Here is a 15,803-nt window from a genome sequence, read left to right on the forward strand (position 1 = left end):
ATTACTCCAAGAACAACAAAGAAGGGAGAAGGGGCATGGGGTGCATTCTGTAATACTAGCCAAAACGTCAAACAAGTCTGAAAGGAAAGGGATGTTCCACATCCATAGGCCCTTCCTTCTCCTATGAAGGTAAAGGGATCTTCCCTCATTTTCCAGGAAAAGGAAATTGACTCCTTGTCCCAAGTCACACAGCTCATGCTAGAACAGAATGCCCTAGGTGATTTCCAAGGGTCCCCCCATTTCTACCACCCTCTGATCCCACAAAAGGCAGAAAGGGAAAGTCTGGAGTAAAGTGTCAGCTAAACACACTACCGGGCGCCATCACCTGGGACAATGGAAAGAACTGCGGATTAGCTGATTGGAAGGAGGGAGAGGATTTTAAGGCGGCCCCACAGCCAAAGGGTGGGACAAAACAGGGGCAGGGCTCAGGCCAGAGCAGAGCAGAGGTGGAGTACAAGGTGTGGGAGCCGAGGGCAACTGTGCTCATTCAACATGTGGGCTCGAAACTGGAGATACCTCCCCTGGGGATCCTCATGCCTCTGGATCTCGCCCATCCGAAGCATGAGGCGGTCCCTGGCCACTCTGGGGAGCAGTGGACCCAGGTCAGTCCAGAGTCCCCGGGGCCAGCTCTGCCCTCTCCCGCTCCCTGAGCCTTCTCCTGCTCCCCTATCCTCCTCCAATTCCTTCTCCCTTCCCTCTCTCTCCCTGCACTAATACCTTTTCTTCCCTGACTGCCCCCCTCTTTCTCCAAACTTCTCCCTGGGGTCCTCTCTTAGCCCTTCACCTTTACACTCTCCTCCTTATCCGGCTTTTCTTTCCCCCACCTTCTCTCCTTCCCTCCCCCCACTTCCTCCTCCCTACATCCCTTTATTTCATCTTTCTCCTCTTTACCCTTCCTTGGCTTTCTTCTTTCCCTTCCCCTCCTCCTACAGGTACCATCCCAGTTCTCCTTTTTCTGCCCCTTTTCCTGTTTTTGCTCCTGTCCCCCTTCTTGTGGCTGGCTCCCTCCTCCCTAACTTCCCCCGGCATCCACTTGCCCTTGGGCTGCTTCTCTCTGAACGTTTTACCCACCTCCCAACAGTTCCTCCCATGAATGGACATACCCACTTCTCCATCAGAGCCCCCTGCACAGGGGACAGGAGACCCTGCACTCCCTTAGCATCCCATGTTCCTCCATGTGTCCTAATGTGTTCCCTCCCTCCTCCTCGTCTCTCCCTCCCTGGTCAGGCCAGTGCCTCTCTCCTACAAGCTGCTGGATGGTCAGGACACCCTCCCCCCTGTCGTCTTCTTGCACGGGATATTTAGCAACAAAAACATCTTCCAGGCTGAAGCTAAAACCCTGGCCCAGCAGACAGGCAGGAAGGTAATAGTCCCGAATGGCACATGAGCTGGGAGGAATCCCTACTAGTGAATAAAGGTAATTCTTTCCTAACATCAGAAAGTAAAAAAAAGAATGGGAAGAAAGCAGAAAGTCAGGAAAAGAGGGAATCATGGGCCTAAGAACCAGGCTGCTGAAGGGCCAGCTCTGGCCGGGGAGGGGGACAAAAGATGGGAGAGGGGAGGATATTTTTCCCTTTCTCCTTCTTCCTCTTGTCAAGGATTACTCACTACCCCTTGCCTCCTGCTAGTCCTCAGATGGACTCCTGGTCCTGCTAGCAGTAAGTCAGCCCCCCCAGGGCGGAGAGGGGAGGGAGAGGAATCTGGGAAATTGATAACTCACATGTCTGCCCCCCAGGTATTGACAATGGACGCCCGGAACCACGGAGAGAGTCCCCATAGTCCTGACTGCAGTTACGAGGCCATGAGCGCCGACCTGCAGGCTCTCCTACAAAAGCTAGGACTCGCGCCCTGCGTCCTCATCGGGCACAGCATGGGAGGCAAGACAGCCATGATGTTAGCCCTACAGAAGGTGAGGGTGTCCCAGGGCTGAAGGGGGAGAACGCCCAACTTGTCCATAACCTGTAACCCTGTAAGCCACCCCCAAGATTGCTCTTAAGGAGTTACCTGTGGAATTGTGGGTAGAGTGAGGCTGTGAGTGAACACTGGGACTAGAAGCAGAGAGTTCCCCGAGGAGGTTTATCATTCTAAATCCTAATGGACTGAAGAGAAGTTGAGGGGGCCTTTCCCCAGCACTGGGGGGTTTCAGGGTTCAGAGTCAAGTTCTTAGAACCTTTCCTCATAAATGTCACCCCTTCTCCAGGGTTAACCCAGAATAGGCAGATGGGAAGGATGGTACCAGCCTGTGAAATGGGCATCCTTCCCCTCTGGGGATCCGGGCTCCCACTCGTGTCACTGCCGGGAACGTGGGAGAGGAGGGAGGGGGCCGGGGTTCGTTGCGTGACGGGCTTTCTCCTTCAGCCAGAGCTGGTGGAACGCTTGGTCTCAGTGGACATCAGCCCCTTCGTGAGCCCAAACATGCCGAATGTCTTTAAAATCATATCTTTAATGGAGTCTCTAAACATCCCTGGAGATCTTTCCCACTCCCAAGCCTTTAAATTACTCCATGAGTATCTGGAGCCATTCACTGAGGTGATTCTTCAGAACTGCCTGGGTTGAGGGTGTGGAGATGGACTCCAGAGCAAACTGGAGTTTGGAGTCCTCAGGGGAGTGGGGAGGGGGAGGGCAGGGGCTGGAGGGGGCAGCCCCGAAGGCCTCTGGGGAAGGGGAGCAGGAGAAGAACAGAAATCAAGCATAAACTCTCTGAAGGCCGCCCTTATCTTTCTTTTCCTTTGTCTTCCCAGCATCTTATCTTCCTCCCAAGAGACATTTCCTAAATGTTTGTTGACATGAAGGAGAAAGGGCACAGTAATGAGTTGGACTCTGGTCTGGGCTTGGGCTGAGAAGGGTCTTGGGGGAAGGTGGGAGCCCCTGAGGCTGGGTCAGCTAGATCCTTGTACCCTCTAGGATTTGAGCATTCGGCAGTATCTGTTCAATAGCCTGGTACGGATCGATGGGCAGTATGTATGGAAAGTCAATGGTGAAAACCTGCAGCAGCAGAAACACCAGCTTCTGGATACTCTCCAAGTCCAGGGAGTTTATCGTGGCCGCACACTCTTCCTAAGGGACACCCATTCGTCCTTCCTCCCGTAAGGCGGCCTCCAACTCCGAGTCCTCCATCTTTCCGAGTCCTCCATCTTTCTTGCGCCCCAGTTTGGACTCCCCAATCTCAAGGAAGAGGGCAACTGGGGGCTTAGCTATGCTTGGGCTCAGAAGGAGAGGGTTCTTCCAGTCTCTCACCTAGATCTGTCTTTCTATCTATCTAACCTGCTTTCCATCCTGTCCCTTCCCATACCCACTGCTCAGCCTCCTTCCTTGTGACTCCCTATTCTGACTCTTGCACTCATTTTTTCCTTCTCTGTTCCCTCTGCCTTCTCAATGTGTCTTCATCTCTGTCTCCTTCTCTTTCTATATGTCTCTCTCTCTATTTTTGTCTCTGTATGTATGTCTCTATCTCTCCTCTCTTTCTCCCCTTGTCCCTTTCCTTTTCCTTCCGATCCTCTCCCACTTCCCCCCCTCTCTACCACCCCCTCCTTTCCTCTTTCCCTCTCTTCAACTCTCATTTTTTTTTCCCTCTCTTTGACAGGTCAAGTCATTACTCCAAGATCAAGCTCCTGTTCCCTGAAGCCCAGTTCCAGGACATCCCTGATTCTGGCCACATCACCCATATCAAGAAGCCCCAAGAGTTCATGAACAGTATCCTAAGTTTCCTGTCCTAGAAGACATCCCCTCTCCTCACACCACATTCACAACTTCCACACACTCAAGAGAGCCACAGACACTTCCTTCACTTGAAATCTTTCTTTAAGGAAAAAAAACAAAACTTTTTCCTAATTCAGAACTGAACACACACCAAACATCTCAGTGGGCAAAGAATAAGAGAAAAAAAAGAGAACTGTGAAAATTGTGAACCTCTGTTTTGAACCACTTAGGTTGTTTTTAATCACATGATAAAATCACATGTTACTTTCAAACTTATCTTGTTTGTCTTCAACTCCCTTCTGTTCTCTGTCCTGCATTTTTAAAATACTTTCCCCTTTTTAAGAAAACAATATTTTTATTATAAACTTGACAGATAAAGATGCCTCTGTTTTATTTGACGTTATTCTCCTTCCCTGGATTTTCTCTGGGTTAATCTCTTTTCTAAAATGTGATGTCTGCAGTTGCAAAGATCTTGTAATCAAAAGAGCCATCCACACCCAGAGAGAGAGGACTGTGGGAACTGAGTGGTTCCCAACTTAGCATTCTCACTCTTTTTGTTGTTTGCTTGCATTTTATTTTCTTTATCATTTTCTTTTCGGTTTTGATTTGATTTTTCTTGTATAAGTAAGAGAGTTGTAAGAGAATTGTATAAATACGTACGCGTATGTTGGATTTAACATTTATCTTTAAATGTTTAACATATATTGGACTACTTGCTATGGAGGGGAGAGGGTGCGGGGAAGGGGGAGAAATTGGAACAAAGGTTTTGCAAGGGCTAATGTTGCAGAATTATCTTTGGATATGTTTTGAAAAATAAAAATCAAATAAAATGCGATGTCTGCAACTTCAATATGAGCAGAATGGACCATTTCAAGGTTCTCATTTCACACATTAATAACAAAAACACATCAACGAATAAGACTGCTAGGTTGTACAGTGGATAGATCATCAGGCCTGGAGTTCAATCGGGTTTCTAGCCTCACTTAGCCTCAGTTCCTCAACTGTAAAATGGGAATCATCATTGTGAGGATCAAAAGACTTACTATATTCCAGGTGCTTTATACATATTAAGTAAGCACTGTATAAATGCTATCTATGGTTATATTAAGTCCGTGATTTTTTTTTTCCCAGTGGGGAGCCACTGCAGGTCTTCTGTCCCCTTCTGAACATCCTTCTGCTCTCTTCTGGCTATGTCTATGTGTTTCGGGGATATTTGTATCTTTCTTTCCTTTTATTTTTCCATCACTACCCAGCTCCAATAAAAGCTCTCTCCATTGTGCCAAGTGGCTGCCAAGTAGAGGTCTCACCTTGGCTGTCTCCAGTGCCATAGGGCTTTGCCTGGCACCAATGGCAGAACCAAGGTGGGGCCTGAAGGGTAGCTTTGCAGAAGGGCTGCCTCCCTCCCCTGCTTTGGATCCAGCTGTTGCCCAGCTGCCAAGCTTCTCCTAGGAGAAAGGGAAACCAGGAAAAGCAGAAGCTCTGCGAGGGTTGGAAGCCATTGGGCACCCTGGCACAAAACTGGTAGCCTTCTGCTGAGAGCATCCCTCCCACACACCATGGGACCCTACCTCAGTTTTCTTTCTTTGTCTGCAGCGGCTTGGGCTCTTCTGCCAGCTGGTCCCTACTATATCCCTTCAATTCATGGTAACTTTCTTTTGCTTGTGCACGGCCCACACTTAGTGTGTACTTGGCAGGCAGTAGGTAGGTGTTTGCTAAGTGCTTATTGAATTAATTTGTATGGAACTGAAGTTTCAAAAACTTTTAACCTTGGCCTTTTTCCAAAAATATAGGAAACTTATGTACTAATGGGGAAAAACACTACAACAGTGAACTGAAAAGGGAAGGGGGTCAGAACCCCAGCTCTAAGGCCCATTCAATCTTGTTTAAAATATAAAATGCAGGTGCAGTGGACAGAGCACCAGCCCTGAAGTCAGGAGGGCCCGAGTTCAAATCTGATCTCAGACACTGAATACGTCTTGTGTGACCCTGGGCAAATCACTTAACCCCAATTGCCTCAGCAAAAAAACAAATAAATCAATAAATATGTCAAATGCTGCAGAGAGGTTAAAAAAAAAAAAAGAGGAGTTGGAAGTTTGGGAGATCCCTGTCGTCCGCCCCTCACCAGCTGGCAGGGTTCTTTGGGCAGGACGCAGGTGAGGGTATGGGAGGGATATGTTCAGACTAGAAAGGGGTGAACATAGGGGCAGATAGGACTCTCACCTGAGCCCTTCTTTGGAAAGCTTTCTCTAAATGAAGAAAAGCTTGAGGGAGTTGGAACTGACCCCTACATAGACTAGACTGTCTCTGAACTGGGTTTCTCTGTTGGGGTGAACCAAGCCAAAGGTCTGACCCTTCCGGGTAGAGCCCCTGGGGCCCCTTCCTGCCCTTCTCCCAGCTCTATTCTACTTTAAACTAGATCTGACTCTGGGATCTTTCCTGCCAGTCCCTCTGCCAGTCCCTCTTCCTCCCCCTCCACCCCATGTTCCTGTGAGTCAGCTTTTAGCTGGCATTCCTCTCTGTGCTCACCTGGTTTTCAAAAGCAAAGTTGCAAACAAAAAGCTTGCTTTAATGGGGCAATACCACAATCTCCAGGGAGATCATTGTAGGTGAGAAGGCTTGCACTGTAGCCCCTATCAGAATTTGGATTAAGGGCCCTGTCTTTTTTATTTTATTTTTTATTTTTTAAAGCTTTTTATTTACAAGATATATGCATGGGTAATTTTACAGCACTGACAATTGCCAAACCTTTTGTTCCAATTTTTCCCCTCCTTTCCCCATCCCCTCCCCCAGATGGCAGGATGACCAATACATGTGAAATATGTTGAAGTATAAGTTAAATACAATATAAGTATACATGTCCATACAGTTATTTTGCTGTACAAAAAGAATCAGACTCTGAAATAATGTACAATTAGCCTGTGAAGGAAATCAAAAACGCAGGAGGACAAAAACAGAGGGATTGGAAATTCTATGTAGTGGTTCACACTCATCTCCCTGAGTTCTTTCGCTGGGCGTAGCTGGTTCAGTTCATTCCTGCTCTATTGGAAGTGATTTGGTTCATCTTATTGCTGAAGAGGGCCAGGTACAGCAGAATTGGTCATCATATAGTTTTGTTGTTGAAGTATATAATGATCTCCTGGTTCTGCTCATTTCACTCAGCATCAGTTTCTGTAAATCTCTCCAGGTCTTTCTGAAATCATCCCGCTGGTCATTTCTTACAGAACAATAATATTCTATAACATCCACATACTATAACTCATTCAGCCATTCCCCCACTGATGGGCAGACACTCAGTCTCCAGTTTCTGGCCACTACAAAGAGACCTGCCACAAACATTCGTGTACATGCAGATCCCTTTCTAAGGGCCCTATCTTAACCCTGGTGAATGAAGCTTCTCCAATCTATGGTCATCCTTCTCCCCCCATCCTTATTACTGCGGCAGGCCAAACTTTGACTCTTTTAGCTCAATCAATCACAAGCATTAGACTAAGTGCAAAAAGTTCATTTCTGCAGACACTGAAGTGATGTTGCCGGCAGGGAAATCTGGCACATTCTGAGCATCATCCATAAATCAAGGGAAATAAAGAAGGGAAGAAAGATGATTTATACCCATTTTTTCTTTATGACTACCTAATGAAATACCTCATCCTAAAAGTGACTCATGGCTGGCTGATTATCAACTGAATCTTGGGAACTGAGGGGAAGAACATGATGGTGAGAGCTCAAGCTAATGGCAGGGGAGAATTACTCTGTGCTTCTTAATGAGAACCCTGATAAAGTGAAGCTCGAGATTCATCTTTGGGACTGAGAACTGGGATCAGGGCCCTCAGAAACCTAATAAGGAGGAGTGCAACTACCTAGAATTTCTGTAACTATGGGCGCCAGCCCTCCTCAGTGAATGTAAATGAATTGATATTACTTGCTAGAGAATGTGTAGTCTCTTGTAACCTATCGGGGAGGAGGAAGGCCTCCCACAAAGATCTCCATCTCAGGTCAGATTATTCCAGACTGAGCCACAGAGAAGTCTAACTCTGAAACAGGTTTCCCAAACTCTGGTTTGTTATGTCCCCATCCCTGAGAAGAATTCTGGGAATATCTCTTTAAAAAAAACAAACAAACAAACCAGGATGGCTGACATCTAAAGTCTCTTCTAAAAAGGATTAACAGTCTACTAACATTAAGACTCTACCATATGCCAATCACTGGGCTAAATTCTGGAGCATCCCTGTTCTTGTCTCACTTCGCCCTCCGTGTGAGCACTTGCCCTTCTTGAGTTCTCCACAAAATAGATTTTCAGATAAATGGTATTCAAACAATGTGTCCATCCCATCAGAACTGGGCTCTCTGGAGTAAAGTTTAAGTACTTGGCAGTTCAGCAGGGGAAAGGACCTCAGTGTCCCATATTCTGATCTGGCCCGGGGGGGTCTTCAGAATCTTTCAAAGCCAGGGCAGCTAGGTGGTGCAGGGGAGAGAGCATCAGCCCTGAAGTTCAAATCTGTTCTCAGACACTTAACACTTCCTGGCTGTGTGACCCTGGGCAAGTCACTTAACCCCAATTGCCTCAGCAAAAAATAAAAATTAAAAAGAAAAAAGCCAATTCAAATCCTGGAATGGTGCTCACAGATTGTTTGAGGTCAGCACAGCAGCTCTGTGTGGTTTGATAGGCAGCCCAATACCTCTTTTCTCCCTACTTTCCAAATATTGGGCTAGCTCTGGCAATGTCTGTATCAACCTCTTCATCTCTATGAACATCCCTGGAAAGTACACTGCCAGGGTGATGAACGTGTCCACAAAATTCAACATTTCTCCATTTGCGATAAACCAATGGTTCCACATAAAGACAGTGTCATGCTGGCTGGGAGAGAATCTCCGTTTTCTTGGTGTTAATTGTTGGGCTAAAATTAGCACAGGGGGCAGAGCCATACTCTGTTGCATCTCAGCCTCAGAGGCTGCACTGAGTACCTCTATCTTCTCCTCACTCGATTTTGCTTTAATTGAAAAGGGGGATATATTTATGCAAGACTTGTACTTGAAAATATCTGGTACTTTTTGGCTATTCCCTCAATACCCACCACTAAGAGTAGAGCAGTAAATCTGGACTGTGGAGTGCTTGGCAGGAATTAAAATCTAGGAAGGTTGTTGGAAAGTTGAAAAGGACCAAGTTGGAAAGCCAAATGCCAAAGAAAGGAGCCTATTATTGAATACATTTAGGAAAGGGGAGTTAACATGGTCTGATCTGCAGTTCAAGAAGATTATCTTGACAGTTGTATAGAAGATGGACTGGAGTGGGCAGACTTGAGGCAGAAAGATCAACCAGAAAGTCATGACATTAGTCTAAGAGGGAAGTGATGAGGGCTTTCACTAGAGCGTGACTTAGGGAATGGAATCACAGAGTCGCACATAACTAGAATTAAGAACAACAAAAGGACTGGTGATGTGACTTGTACATGAGAAATGTGTTTGTGCTGACCTTAGCAACCAATCCTGAAAGGAGGAGAATATCAACAAGGGGTGCCTCCTGGCAGCCTCCAATGTTTTATCAGTTCCAGGTAAAAGGGGATGGAGGGTTTAAGATAACAGTTCTTGCTAAGACAGGAAGGAGATAACCCGTTGGTCTCCATTGGTCTGTTTCTTTTAGAAGAGGAAAGTTTCTCAACTATTATACTACAGACTGACCTATAAATCCCTAGGATAATGTGAAGTCATGGTACGTAAACTGACTATTCCAAAAAAGATCTCTGCTCATATCCAGGAACAGGATTGAGGGAGTCTTGTCTCGACATACTATGAAAGTCCATTCTTCAGCTCTCAGCCCCAGATCTAACAAAGGAGGTTCATTTGTTTTTATGATATTCTTTTTCCTCATGCAGCATTTTTTTCTACTACAGGAAGTCCCCCAAGTGTCTTATAATAGTTTTAAATTCACTACGCATCCATGAAGCCACAGTGATGGTGATACAAGAAAACAGATCTTTCCTTCTAAGAATCATTCATTTCCTAATTGTTGCATGCACAAAGTATAAGTCATCCCCTAAGCTTGAAGAAGCTGGTGTAGGTTATCAGGTCCAGAAAAGGAAGACAGCAGATGAAGTTCAATATTTAATCTGCCTTGGAAGACTTCAAACCATGGCTTCTAGAAACCACTTTATTTTACCTTCAACTTCAGAGATACTAGATTTTTGTTCAGACCAATGAGAAATTCAGGGTATTGACCAATTTCATCCCAGTGTTTTTTGTGTGAACTTATGGCTATCTTCACTGGGACAAATTTCTCAGAAGTCTAATTGGACAACGGTCAGACCAGTTAGAGCCAAAACTCCATAGAAAAACAATTCATATTAATTTGTTATTATCCCCATACCTATATAGCTTTAATTGCTTCTTACTCTCTCCCTTCTACTCTTCTCTTCTACTCTTAAGACAAGGAAAGCAGATCTACCGTTTCTTTAGTTCATAATTTAACAGACTGTCTTAAAAGCATAAAAAGGGGAAATGTGGAACCCCAAAGATGTAGGGAGCCTCTACTAATATTATTCACCACAAAGCTCATTATTATGAATAGTTGCCTCTTGGCTCCCCTGGGAATCCAAGCTGCAGTCCAAGCTGTTTAAATATTCTTGTCATCACTAATATATCTCTTTTCACTCTGATGGATACTGTTGTAAAATATTCCAAAATTATATCTGAGAACTGCTTCTCTGTCCTTATATCTCCATGTATGGAACATAGCTTTCTTGAACTTAATAACTTCTCTTCTTACCTCAGCACCATTGATTTTGCCTCTGTGTTTTATACTAGTTAGAAATCACTTAGAATCATAGCCCACTTACCTGACAGAAGAAGCTCTGACAGCTCGTCTCTCCCTACCATGGCTTATAATAACAATGTAGTTGTATTCTGAATAAAGTTTCTTCCTGACTTCAACCCAAATTTCAATCTGTAATCTTTTTCCATGGTACAGGGAAGTAAGCAGAACTGTTTTAAGTTTTCAAAAGCTTCTAAAGCAGCAGAGAAAAGTGAAATGTGATTCATATATTAGACAATTGTGGAATTCTCTCAAAATTCACTATCATCCAAATTTTTTTTTAATTTAATAGCCTTTTATTTACAGGTTATATGCATGGTAACTTTACAGCATTAACAATTGCCAAACCTCTTGTTCCAATTTTTCACCTCTTACCCCCCACCCCCTCCCCCAGATGGCAGGATGACCAGTAGATGTTAAATATATTAAAATATAAATTAGATACACAATAAGTATACATGACCAAACCGTTATTTTGCTGTACAAAAAGAATCAGACTCTGAAATATTGTACAATTAGCTTGTGAAGGAAATCAAAAATGCAGGTGGGCATAAATATAGGGATTGGGAATTCAATGTAATGGTTCTTAGTCATCTCCCAGAGTTCTTTCTCTGGGGGTAGCTGGTTCAGTTCAATCCTGCTCCATTGGAAATGATTTGGTTGATCTCGTTGCTGAGGATGGCCAGGTCCATCAGAACTGGTCATCATCTAGTATTGTTGTTGAAGTATAGAATGATCTCCTGGTCCTGCTCATTTCACTCAGCATCAGTTCATGTAAGTCTCTCCAGGCCTTTCTGAAATCATCCTGTTGGTCATTTCTTCCAGAACAGTAATATTCCATAATATTCATATACCACAATTTATTCAGCCATTCTCCAACTGATGGGCATCCACTCAGTTTCCAGTTTCTAGCCACTACAAAGAGGGCTGCCACAAACGTTCGTGCACATACAGGTCCCTTTCCCTTCTTTATAATCTCTTTGGGATATAATCCCAGTAGTAACACTGCTGGATCAAAGGGTATGCACAGTTTCATAACTTTTTGATCATAGTTCCAAACTACTCTCCAGAATGGTTGGATTCATTCACAACTCCACCAACAATGCATCAATGTCCCAGTTTTCCCGCATTCCCTCCAACTATCATCATTATTTTTTCCTGTTATCTTAGCCAATCTGACAGGTGCATCTTTTCATATGACTAGAAATAGTTTCAATTTCTTCATCTGAAAATTGTCTGTTTATATCATTTGACCATTTTTCAATTGGAGAATGGCTTGATTTTTTATAAATTAGAGTTAATTCTCTATATATTTTGGAAATGAGGCCTTTATCAAAACCTTTGACTGTAAAAATATTTTCCCAGTCCAAATTTTATTTTAAGGATATGGAGAAAAAGAGAAGGAAGTTGGATATATTCCTTTGGTAATCTAATCCTGACATATTTCAGTTCTTGATGATAAAAGCAAACAAAAATTTACTTTTTGGCATATGGAAATGGGGGGGGGAATTGAAAATAGATCCACAACCATTAAAGAAACAGGCATCTGATGGGACTCATAACAGGATCATAATTAATTCGGGACAATAGGAAAAGTGAGGATGACAGCAAAATTTAGGATTGTAGCATTATTTGAGCTGGAGAAGGAAATGACAGAACACTCCATGTTTGCCATGACATTTTTGCCCACCCCCCAAAAACAAACAAACAAACAAACAGGATCATGAAGAGTCAGACACAACTTAAACAATTCAACAGCAATAGCAGCAGCATAAATTTAGCACTGGGTGGGATCTCAGAAGTCATCTAGCCCAACCTTCAAATTTTATAGATGGAAAAACTGAGTACCCCACTCCTTCCCAGAGGTGAAGTGCCCAAAGTCACGCAGAAATAAATACTGGAGTCAAGATACAGAGCAACTCTAATTAACTCTAAATTCAATTTTTACAACAGTTATTGCTTACAAGGGAGGATTCAGAAATAGGTTGTAATGTCAAGACAAAAGACATCAATAAAGCTTATTTAAAAAGCTAAATTTTTTCCCAAAAAGAGAAAGAGAAGAGAGCCTAGGACAAAACCTTCAAGGACAATTCCATTTATTGGGCAGAGAATGAACCAGAATACACTGGGGGGAGGAGGGTGAATGCATATATACATAAAGAGAGAGAGCGCGCGAGTATCAGGCAATGACATGGATGTCAAAATGTCAAACAAAAGATTAGTTTAACAAGGACCCCTGGAGTCAGCTAGAAGGAGGCCATTAGCAACTTGATAGAGAGAAGCAGTTTCAGTAGTGTGATGGGAGGTGGGAAGTCATCCTGCAAGGGACTGAAGAATGAGAAAGTGGTAAATTAAGGAAGTAAGACAATCAGTTTGTCTTCATTAATTATGAAATGTATTTGTCCCCACCTCAAATGATTAGGAAAGCAATATTGCTCAATCAGTTTATAGTAACTCTCAGTACTATGTTAAAGGGCTTCTATAAACTTGGCGTCTGTTTCATAATATCAGCTTTTCAGTGTACTGCAGACTAAATATTCCTAAAGATGATCGTGAGTTAACCTAAAGTATTTGCTAAGCCATCAAGAGAAAGACTAAACTTAAGGGTGTATTTTTATAGGTTCAAAGGATAACAGATTTCAAGCTGGGAAAATTGTAATAAAAGTCGTTTTTCTGTTTTCTTTCAATAGGAAGAATTGGAGTGATACAAAAACTTTGGGTAATCAGTCTATGAACAAGTATTTATTTAGCCCCTATTGTATGGCAGATTCTGTTAGGAACTGGGATATAAATTAACTTTCCTTACACTCAAGGAAAGAAGCATAATCACAACTGTTTTACTAAAGCACTTATCACTGAACAGATGTCCAGTAATATCAGAGAAATTTACCTCAGCTTCAGGAATAAAGTGGTACTAAGGAACTTGGGACAGTTTTAAATCTAATTTAATTTGATAGATAACTCTATTATTATTTATTCAACTTCATTTGCAAATTTTGACCAGGGACAATCAGATATACCCTTAACAATCTCTTCTTATAACTGAGCCAAAGTAATGGAAGGAAAGTTATGACTTTGGGTTACAAAGACCATGTTTTCATTTTCAGTAGGGACATCCAAAGAAATTCTATTAAAGGAGTAATAAATGCTACAAGTTGACCTACACTCAGGCAGTCTCAGGGCTGGGACTACGAGAGAAGAATTAGAGGGACTCTTGCTGGTTCCAGGGTCTGGCTCTTTCCAAAGGCTTGGCAGTAACCTAGGTCCATATATCAGCAGAACCAGAAGATGGAGAGATGGGGAAGGACAGCCAGTGAAGCAACATCCAACAGACTACAAGACAAAGTTCAGTGAGTTCCTTCTCCAGAATATGATATAGGGAACATGCAGGTTCCCTCTAGGTTTGCCTTTCTGTTGAAGTCCTGCTCCAGTAGTGATAAAAGAGTGTGCAAACAGAGGCCAGGTGAAAGAATTCTTTATGAAATCTTCAAATTTATTGGTCAGAGAGACATATATATATATATATATATATGATTCCAATGCTTATAAAGCCAATACATAGTACACTCTTTGATATTCCTATATCCTCCCAGTCCTCAGAGATGCAAATGATTAGACCGGGATTTTGGCCACTTCAAAAGAAATGTAAATAGTAGTGATATACATCAGAGTAAAATTATCATACCAATGTCCTCCAGTACATTTCCCCCAGATGTCTTTAGTCTCCATTGTGGACTGCTTTTCCTGTCCTATGTTCAAAGCTTTATTTTTGATCTATTATATAGCTGAGTTTGCATTTTGCTTCAGTTGAAAGGATCTTTATTAATTTCTTAAATAAGTCTGTCTCTACTATTGTTTATTGGAAGGGAATTTGGTGAGCCAAGTTACTGTAAGTTTCAAAACCTGAAATGGATTCTCACCTTCTGGTCCTCTATACCTTTCTACTAATGAACTCTATGTCCTTACATTCTTCCCACTGGAATGGTGTGTATTTATGAAAGAATACATCTTAGGTCTATAAGAAAGATATTTGGCTGCCGTCATTCATTCTATGACATTTCAGAAAATACCTTTGCTAGGTGTATGTTGAAAACTATCTTTGCATGTATTTGGAAAAATAGGATACTATTCTAAAAAGAAAAAAAATCCATCTGCTAATTCTGTCCTCTGGCTAGCTAAATATCAGATAAATACAATAATGGGAATTCACGCTATAGTAGTAGACCCACAGAATATTTAGAAACTTGAATAATTAATCAACTAAGGGACTTACCTTATGAATGTAAATTAAGACAGTAAACCAGTGGAGTTATACATGAGAGTATTAACATCTCCCAAAGCCCAGATTCTCCATAATCAGATTATGATTGCAATATAGGGGGATCTGGACCTGGGTCAAGCTGTAATAGTGGTGTAATCACTGCTTTCTTGGCTCCATTTCAGTTTTAGAATCTGGCTGAGAAGTGAGAAGGAGTTATTTGTTATGAATGTGTTGAAAATAGGAGTAATAAAGAGAAATGCCATGTAAAATCACTGAAAACAATATAAAATACTTTGGAATCTACCTGCTAAGACAAACCCAGGAACTATACAAACACCATTATAAAACACTTTTCACACAAATAAAGTCAGTTCTAAACAACTGGAAAAATATCAATCACAATTTTATAGCAAATATCTCTGATAAAGATCTTATTTCTCAGACATATAGAAAACTGAATCAAATTTATAAGAATACAAGTCATTCTCCAATTGATAAATAGTCAAAGGATATGAACAGGCAGTTTTGGGAAGAAGAAATCAAAGCTCTCTAGTCATATGAAAACGTGTTCTAAATCACTATTGATTAAAGAAATGCAAATTAAGATACTATCATACCTGTCAGATTGACTGAAATGACAGAAAAGGAAAGGGACAAATGTTGGAGAGAATGTGGAAAAATTGAGACATTAATGCACTGTTGGTGAAATTGTGAACGAATCCAACCATTCTGAAGAGTAATTTGTAACTATGCCCAAGGGGCTATAAAACTGGACATACCCTTTGATACAGCAGTCTCACTATTGGGTCTTTATCCCAAAGAAATTTTTTTCAAAAAGAAGAAAAAGGACCTAGTTGTACAAAAACATTTATAGCAGTTTTTTTTTTAAAATAGTGGCAAAGAATTGGAAATTGAGGGTATGGTCTATCAATTGAGGAATGGTTGATCAAATTGTGGTACATGATTGTAATAGAATATTATTGTTGTGTAAGGGATGATTAGCAGGACAATTTCAGAAAAACCTGGAAAGACTTGTAT

The 15,803-nt window shown here is 42.3% G+C and overlaps 1 protein-coding gene across 1 annotated transcript; it reads left to right on the forward strand.

Annotated features, from left to right (window-relative positions):
- The first annotated feature begins 492 nt into the window (after positions 1-492).
- LOC100933418 (protein ABHD11-like) lies at positions 493-3,950 on the forward strand. Its single transcript, XM_012550165.2, has 6 exons — positions 493-602; positions 1,228-1,363; positions 1,736-1,909; positions 2,359-2,529; positions 2,905-3,086; positions 3,584-3,950. Exons 1-6 carry the CDS (start codon positions 493-495, stop codon positions 3,714-3,716), a joined length of 906 nt encoding a protein of 301 aa, XP_012405619.1. The 3' UTR covers positions 3,717-3,950.
- Positions 3,951-15,803: the final 11,853 nt, after the last annotated feature.

Source organism: Sarcophilus harrisii, chromosome 4 (assembly GCF_902635505.1).
Source record: "Sarcophilus harrisii chromosome 4, mSarHar1.11, whole genome shotgun sequence".
NCBI classification, from domain to species: domain Eukaryota; kingdom Metazoa; phylum Chordata; class Mammalia; order Dasyuromorphia; family Dasyuridae; genus Sarcophilus; species Sarcophilus harrisii.